The following is a 9,351-nucleotide window of genomic DNA, read 5'->3' as shown; positions in this document are numbered from 1 at the left end:
GAGTAAGTGAAGCGAAGACACGTTCAGCGGACAACTGCTTTTCTGTGAGTGAGATTTGGATTATTTTTGTATTTTATAACTGGTCCCATGAACATTATCTTTTATTCAGGTGGTAAAACAGAAGGCTTTACTTATAAAGGTGACATAGCCGGTTTCAGAGCTGAAACCTTTTAATGTTTTCGTGAAGATAAAAGAAGGCTTATAGTTTTCTGTTACTCGGGAAAGTTTAAGCTAATACGATGAGAGATTTGTCGGCATTTGTCTAACGACCGAGCTGTTAGGGAAAGTTTCTTCCGTCTCTTCAGTCTGTGCATTTGCTTTATTTGACGCCAAGAAATGTGAAAGGATCAATGAGAGTACTTTTACACAAATTCATTGAAAGTGTTTCGCAGACAGTTTTTTTTCCTAATAAATCTTATTTATTTATTCTGACTTGCGTTTTAACCGATAGTGTGTAACTTTCTCAAGCACAGACACATATAGATCGTTCGAGAGCGTTTAATCTGTGGCGCTCAGCTTAATTGTGATAGTCCTGTTGGGTATTTTCGACAGCTTTTAAGCTGAAGGAGCTGAATGAGCTTTGCTGCAGCCATGCTCAGTCTACCGCGCCCCCTTCTGGTCACCTGCGTGTATCTCCTGCTGCTGCCGGGCTGTCAGGGCAGGATCCTCGGCTACACCAATGGTTTTCACTACCAGGACATCAGCAACGGGAATGGACACGGAGAGAGTAGGTTGTCCGTGTGTTTGTGTGGACATGATTAACACATTCTGTGGTACATGCATCAACACACAGCTGGTCGGAACTAATTAGGATGTGGGAAAGCAGCTGTAATTTATGAATTTACAGGCAGTCATCCAGGGCTGACAAAACAAATACTGTTAGTAGTGAGCGATGTGTGTTTGTGTAACATGTGTTTTTGGGATATTCTTTTATCTTCTTTTCTCCACATTTCGGTAAACACATCCATGTTTCTGTAACTCTAAACAGACTTTACAGACTTGAGTATCGTGTAATCAGATTTGCATTGTTACTATGAAACTCAAAATAATTTGGCAAATGGTAAACATGCATGCCGACTGTGCACTGATTATCATAGTTTTTATCTGTAAAATACAGGCTAATAATATAAACCATTTGGGTGAAGGCACAATTGACCTTCATAGACTTCATACAGGAGGACAACGGGGGAAGGTACAAGTTTATTTTGCTGTGATGGTGGTAAATTTCGATAAAAACCTTCCATTTAGACTGGCTCTGTTTGCTTTAATTCGGCCTTTTAACATGTTGTCTTTCTTCTGACTTTTCTAGTTTATTTTAATGGGATTCGTCTCCACGTGGAATCCCCTCAGTCTTCAGTGTCAGCCACTAGGGGGAGCACTGTCACCCTTCCGTGTCACTACCACTATGAGCCTGAACTGACTATACCACGCAAGACCCGTGTCAAATGGTCCTGGTTGCCTGCCAACACCATGACTCCACAAGTTTCTGCTGATGCCTTCCTCAAGGAGACTGAGGTTATGGTTGCCATGGGAAGCCGCCACCGCAGCTACGGCAGCTTCCGTGGCCGCGTGCGCCTGCGACGCTCAGCGCCAGGGGACATGTCTCTAGTAATCAATGAGCTACAGGTCAACGACACAGGAAGATATCGCTGTGAAGTGATTGATGGCCTGGAGGATGACAGTGTGACGGTGGATCTGGAGCTACGGGGTAAGATTTTTGTTTTTGAGTTTGGGCCTCAACGTGAGTCAGGTTGGATTAATTCTTGTGGGGGCCACAAAAAATGCTGTGGACTTTTGGTTCCAAGAGCAAGAGGGAGCTGAACTCAATAAAATCATAAATCAATCAAATCAATCATCTGTGTTAGAATGGAGACCTCTCTATGGTTTCACCCTACCGTATAGCTGGATTAGGCTCTACGCTTCCAAATAATAATGGTACTTCTAATAGCAAAAAAGTAAATTATTATTTGTTTCCTAAATTATGAATTGATTTTATATTTGAAAACATTTCCATAGGACCATATAAAATGTACAAAATAAGTGAAATGAAGCCCAAGTCTTATATGCTGAATGAGCAATTTTCAATAAATGGGTTTAAAATCTGAGCCCAGTATCAAGTTCTGTTTGATCTCCAACAGTACATATTGCAAAACAAATATTTAATTAATCACATTACCATAGAATAGCAGATTATGCATATTATTTTAGGGCCTTCAACAGCCCTGAGTACCAGAGACATCATAGTATTTGAAATCATCAAATAGATTAACAATAACAGTATCTAGTTTCATCTAGTATCTAGTATCAGATTGGACTTGCAGTTTTGTTATTTTTATGCAGACAAAGTTTGTGATAAACGTTAACTTGTTAAACAAAGTGAAAGCTTAAGAGAGGATTCACTGTAAAAGGACAATGAATAAGTGGATTTATTTTTCATAGCAGCTTTATAGGCTATAAGGTGCTCTTGTTTGTAGATGTATTTTAAGAATATAATAATGTATTTTGGTGACCCTACATTTCCCGTGAAACTTGTGGTATAGCTGTGTGCATGTTGGACTCCACAAGACCTGTCCTTTGTCACATTGTCAAGGCACAGTCATGCTGCGGAGGGTGTCTTGTCTCAGGATCTTAGTTCTACTTTTTATAGATGATATGATTTTTTTTTTTTAGCATAATCAAATGATAGGCTCCAGCTTGAGCTGTGTGTGAAGCGGCTGGGGGGAGAAATAGCACTTCCACATCTGAGGCCAGGGTGAAATATGCCCACTCTGTGTTGTTGATGACTGCTGTGGGGGACTACTACCCTACTTGGAGGTGTTTTCATGTGAAATGGCACTTTATAAATGGGAGTAAAATGTAACCTATTTCCATCCAACAATCTTCTTTTTTTTAAATTTGCAAAACAAAAATGAAAAATGCTGACTTTATTTTTTTACCAGTCATAAATGAAAAAAAAGAGGATTTTCTGAACTCTACATTTCAGAATATACTTAAGATTTGACATGAGCATTATTTGAGTTGTATTTTGGGGTTTTCTGATCATGTTGAATTAAAAAAGAAATGTACTCATTGAGAAACTGTTGTAATACATTGTTCCTTCACATACAGGTGTGGCGTTTCCTTACTACTCTCAGAAAGGACGCTACCATTATAACTTCTTCAGGGCCCAAAAAGAGTGCCAGGATCAGGATGCTACTTTGGCTACATTTGAGCAGCTCTTTACAGCATGGGAGGAGGGGCTAGACTGGTGTAATGCTGGCTGGTTGGCTGATGGCACAGTGCAGTATCCAATCACAATCCCACGTGATGGTTGTGGGGGCAAGAACTTGGCTCCTGGTCTACGGAGCTATGGACAACGAGACCGTGTCCTTCACCGATATGACGCTTTCTGCTTCGCTGCGTCTGTTAAGGGTGAGTATGAGCATGTTTGAGTTCATTTTTTTACATCTAAAAATTCCAGGTCATTACAGTTTCTTCAATGATTATTCTCTTCTGGATAGGGACAGTTTACTTCTTAGAGAACACAACCAAGCTCAACTTCACTGAAGCAATCCAGGCTTGTTCCAGTGATGGAAGTCAGATTGCCAAAGTGGGCCAGCTGTATGCTGCATGGAAACTGATGGGATTGGACCACTGTGATGCAGGCTGGTTGGCTGATGGAAGTGTCCGTTATCCTATCACAAAGGCCCGGGCTAACTGTGGTCCATCACAACCAGGTGTGCGTAGTTTTGGGTTCCCCCCTCAGTACCTGAAATTCGGTGTCTACTGTTATCGGTCGATGCTCTGTTTTAACGCGGGATAAATTAAACCATACTAATAGTGAAGCAGGTTAAAGCTCTGCTTGAGAGGTTAGCATTAGATATAGCCTGGATGCAAATTAGCAGTTAGCCAGTTTATTCCTCTCTGAGCTATTTTAAAGTAATGGAATTTGGTTTATCTCTCTCCATCTCAAATAGACCAATGACACAATTGACTATGAAGCAACTGTTAAACTAACTGTGGACATCAGTCTTGCCGACATGTCATTGTTAAACATGTAAATCCAAAATCATGGGTGTTATTATGTTGCTGCAAGAGCATTCACTCTTTGTTCCATCACTCTTTTTCCTTCACACCTGTCACTATCCATTTGACAGTTGTTCCTGTTTGGTACACAACAGATGCTGATATGTCTGTGGTCACAGCTGGGTTTCCAGTTTATCTCAGAGGTGTTAGTTGGGGTTATCATCACTGTCTCAAGGCTCACCCATTGTGCTAGGTATTGCCAAAGTCCCAGCACTGGGACTTTGGCAATACCTAGCACAAAAAAGTAGATGTGTACATATATCATTAGAGTTGGAGGCACCATTTATTTGACCTGCAGAGAGTAAGTTTGACCATAAACTCAGCCTGACACCAAACAACATGAAAGTACCCAGACAAGCAAATGTTCATATACTGTTTGCCGCTAAGTGCAACATGTCTCAATCACAGCAAAATCTTGCAGTAAAATGCACAAGGCCATTGTTTATTCCTGCAATTAAATGATTTGTGCTGTCAGTTTCCATCTCTGCTAATTTAACTTTAAACTTTCTGCAGCTATTTTGAAATTTGGTTGAAGGTTTTTGACATTGATCCACCACTAATACTGATTCATTTGATGACTCATTTCAAGCTCAGGGAAGGTGTACAGACTCAGAAAAGTCCTCTTCCCATCCAAAGTATTTCACTGGTGTCCAATCATAGCTTTCGTTTATATTTCTCAACCATATAATTCAGAAGTTTGCACTGACCCTTTAACCAAAACAATACAAAGATTAAAAAAATAATCAGTTGTAATAGCTTTATACCACAACCACAGGCTTTTGTGGAGCATCTTAATGGTTAAGGGAGTAGATTTTATTTCCCTCTAAGATCTTTCCAGCTGGTCCGCAGTTTTCTGTCTTACATTTGAACATTTTATACAAATATAATGTGTTTCTTTTTATTTTTAAAGGCTGATTAAGAATTGTGTTCTCTGTTGGAGGAGGAAGTTCTGGTTCTCGGTATTACACTACCCTATTTATGTTCATTGTCAAAGAATATTTACATACAAACATACCTTTTTTGTTTTCATTATGTCTGTGCATTTGTACTACTTTCTACAAACTAATAAAAATACTGCTGTGAATACACTTTCATTTGAGTAACATTTTTTTTTATGTGGGTGGTGTTACTTAAACAAATTCCTTTAAATCCTGCTGTTAAAAAACCTACGTTAACATTTTCAATTGTTTAACTACATCAGCGACTTCAACACCAGTGATGGGTGATTTTTCCACTTCCTCCCCAGACTATGCTTACAGTAAAGAAGGCATGGTACTGAGGATCTCCTAAAGGTGTTCTTCCTAACTATATTCTCGGTCGAAGTCAGGAGTGTCCCATCTCCACTGTCAACGGTGTATGTAGAATACCACTTCCCCTGATGGTAGGACCTCAGTAACCATGCTCAGGCAGGGTACACTGGACCCTTGATTTGTTCCACTCACCCGGATTTGCTGAACCACTCTTTGTTTGGCCCCACCGCCAGGGAGACATGGGAGACCGTATCAGGGGCAAGTTGGCCATAGCTCATGAAATCTTGCACAAAACCCTCCACCGTGATGCGGTGTTGATTCACGCAGGGGTATACAAAATAGAAAAAGAGTGTCAGAAGCTGAACATTTAGGATAGTGTGAAGCAGCTCATAGGTCTTTGACTCACAGATTACCTTTACACATACTCATATCATCATTTGAAACTTTGGCTTTATTTATTATGAGCATCTAGTGCTGTAAAGGAATATACAGAAGGGGAAATAAGTTTGCTCACTTCTAAAGAAATAAACATTCTCTCATTTTTATGGTAGTTTCATTTTAAGAGAGAGAGATAGACAATCAAGAAAAAACACAAAATATATAAAAGTTATAAATTTATTTGCATGTCATTAAGAGAAAAAGGTATTTGATCCCCAACGGAAAACTCGACTTAGTACTTGGTGCAGAAACCCTTGATGGCAACTGCTGGAAGTAGGAAGACGTTTTTTATAGGTGTTCACCAGATTTGCATACGTATCATAGATTTTCTGTAAGATTGAGGCCGAGTGTCTGGTGACTATGCCACTCCATGACCTTAACTTGTCCTTCTTTAACCACTTCTTTGTTGGCAGTATGTTTTGGTTCATTTTCATGCTGGAAGACGCATCCATCTTTAGACCTCTGAAGGAAGGAGGTTCTCGGCCAAGATTTTACAGTATGTGATCCCAACTTTGGCTCCTGAATGTGATGAAGTCGTCCTGTACTATTAGCAGAAAAACAGCCACAAAGGATAATGTTTCCACCTCTGTGCTTGACTGAGGGGATGGTGTTCTTTGGATCATACTCAGCATTTTTCTGTGGACAGTTGTGCTTTATCTATACTTGATGATTTATTGATTGTGATGTGAGACACAGCCAATAGGTGGGAGACTGAACTCTGTCTGGATTGTAAGGTTCAAGTACTTATTTCACTCAGTGACATGTGAATAAATGTATTAACTTTTATGTAACACATTTTTTTTCTGGATTTTTGAGTAAGTATTTTATCTTTCTTTATTAAATTGTAACTACCATAAAAATCTGATTAAATTTTTTTCATTGTAATTGAGCAAATCAATGACGCAATCTTACAAATTCAGCAGGGGACCAAGTAATCATTTCCCCCATTTCATATATATGTGTATATATATATATATATCTCTATATCGGGGGTGGTCCCCGATTACCACGGGGACCACCGTTACCTTCACCCTCCACATCCTCTCGAGCTCTTCTCTGAGCCCTTTTTTGCCGTCATTGTGAATGTTGGGTATCGAAGAATCCATAGGTCCCTCATCCTATTCATGTAGCCCCTTCCGGCGGGGTTACTTGCGTAGTAGCATTCCAACAACGCCCATCGATGCCTTCTTGTTCCAGTAGCCCACTTTTCGTCAGGGTGTCCTGGTTCCTCAACACCTGATGCGGACCTTGTTGATCCGGGCGACATCCGAGCCGGCATGCCTTCATATTTATCTGTGTCGCTCATGTCTGCGGTAGGCTTGCTTCGATAGGCAGGAATCGAACTTGTGATCCTCTGTTCCAAAGGCGTGTAGTCTAACCACTACGCTATCCAGCTGCTGTATATATATATATATGTGTGTATATATATGTGTGTGTATATATATATGTCTATCTATCAAAAAATACGGAAAGTGTGAAAGGCAATGAGTGGTTCTTAGTTATGTTTCAATATTTTGGATATCCTTTAATATTGTGTGATTTGCAACTCTGAAACACCTTCTATGATTTGTTCATTGAATTTCCTGTTTGTTGTAGATTGCAAACAACCACTAAGAAGTCTGCTCACTAGGTACTGATTCAGTTTCACTTTACTCTTCAAACGGGAGAGTTGAAATAGGTTCCTGAGCCGTACAAAACAGGCACCTTATGTAAAGCTAACATGCGCCACTCTGTCTGGGCACTATGTGCTTTTAGATGAGTGGAGTCAAACATGTCGCTACGCCCTCCTGCATGTGGGTGGGAACAGACGTTCTAGTGACTATGCTGCCACTGGATTTTAGAAACACATCCTATTTACCTGAGTGGACACATACAGATTTCATGCCTGCACAGGTTGGAACATACACCTCAGATCACTGCACACATATGTGTCGTGTAACCACGAAGGCAGACTCACCACACGGATGTGTATACATGCCTGAAATATACACACAGCTACACTGCCTGGTAGAAATACACAGAGCAGATCTGTTTGCTGTGACTACAGTGATGAAGGTAGCTGCTGTAGTGGCCGATGAAGGAGCTATTTATCGTGTGCTTTTTTTCACAGTGTATTTCCACAGGAAGGTAAAAACAAACTGTATGCCAGGTTGTGCCTCTGGCTCCAGAGACTTTACCTCAAATTCGACCGCTTAAGGGAAAGATGCTTCCATAAAAACGACCAAAAGAAAAAAAAAAATTTTCAAACAGAAAATGTTGATGACTCTTGAATCGTTAAGAATAGGACAAAAATTCCAGGAGACAGATGATTCCAAGTTTTATTCAGTACAGCACATTACGGTATACTGTATGTTCACATCAGAAGTTGGGATCTGAACAGTTACAGCAGAATTTACATCTATGTGATCATTTTGCTTTATTTCTTAAGATATTTTAGTTGTTGGAAGAACCAGTAGTTCACAAACACTGAAACAGACTCACTCTTCAGGTTGAGCTTTGCACATATTATGTACAGTACTGCAGTACAGAGGGAGCATCAATGGATTTCATTCATATAATTGAATGTTATTAAAAAAAACCTAAAAATGTGTAAGCGTTTGCTTTGTGAGTTCCATGATCTACTTTTGTATGCCTGTCCATGAGCGACTAAGAGGTTTCAGTGTTTGTGAGCTGGTCTGTAAAAGGTCACATATGCACTAAAATAACTGCAATGTCTCAGAGGTGAAGCAAATCTTGACCTTCACAGGTCATGGTCAACATTTCAGAATCGTTTCATCCACCCCAAAACGAACCCTACATGTCATTATTTTTCCTAATTTCTGCTGCTTCTAATTTATTCTTTTTAAGAATGTCTGTCGATAATACCCTGTTACTTGACACACAGCCAGAAACCTCCACAAAATAAACAAACCAAAGAAAAAAAAACCAGCCTGTTTCTTCCTCTGTACTGGTGGCTGTCAAACGCCCATGTGTTTGGTGATGCATATGTGTAACTTTCCAGTTAACTAACTAACAACCTGACAAAAAAGTAGATGATGAATAAATCAAAACAATTAAACTGCGTGCGCGTTGTAAGTTATGACAGATCCTGCTGTTCAGAGAATTCTGCTGAGAATATTTACAGTAAGAAATATATTTTTAAAAAAAACAACAGAAGTTAAGGACTGCCTTTAAGAAATCTACCCAACTTTAAAGACAATGAGAGCATCTTTTCCACCAGCAGATGGCAGGTCACACTGTTGTTGAGGTGACTTTTTTTTTCTTTTTTTTTTAAATTTAAGGCGCACTGGATTCAAATGATAAGCAAAGAAATGAGCAAAAACTTCCAAAGTGCATGAGTGCCTGCTGTTTCAGTCCAGGATTGTTGCACTTCAATCATGAACTTTCTCGTTACCAAATACAACAGCACATTCATTTCAGTATATCTGAAGCTGTGGTGATGTGTTAGCACTGAGGAGGTTGTGACAAAATCATTTAAGGCTTGAAAGATGATTTCAAATTATGGCAGCACTGGATGGATGACAAACTATAGTCAAACTGAATTTAAACTAAAATGAAAGAATGTTTTTTTTTAATTGTTTATTGTTTTTGTTTGTTT

At 39.6% G+C, this 9,351-nt stretch overlaps 1 protein-coding gene across 1 annotated transcript; it reads left to right on the top strand.

The window, feature by feature from the left end:
- hapln3 (hyaluronan and proteoglycan link protein 3) lies at window positions 1-4,766 on the top strand. Its single transcript, XM_085357688.1, has 5 exons — window positions 1-44; window positions 553-727; window positions 1,310-1,708; window positions 3,109-3,411; window positions 3,501-4,766. Exons 2-5 carry the CDS (start codon window positions 574-576, stop codon window positions 3,800-3,802), a joined length of 1,158 nt encoding a protein of 385 aa, XP_085213814.1. The 5' UTR covers window positions 1-44; window positions 553-573; the 3' UTR covers window positions 3,803-4,766.
- Window positions 4,767-9,351: the final 4,585 nt, after the last annotated feature.

The sequence above is a fragment of the Diplotaxodon limnothrissa genome, linkage group LG7 (genome assembly GCF_057381915.1).
Source record: "Diplotaxodon limnothrissa isolate DT_005_m linkage group LG7, D_limnothrissa_male_GT1.1, whole genome shotgun sequence".
In the NCBI taxonomy this organism is placed as follows: domain Eukaryota; kingdom Metazoa; phylum Chordata; class Actinopteri; order Cichliformes; family Cichlidae; genus Diplotaxodon; species Diplotaxodon limnothrissa.
The sequence above is the reverse complement of the archived record's forward strand: the minus strand, read 5'-3'. Positions and strand labels throughout refer to the sequence as shown.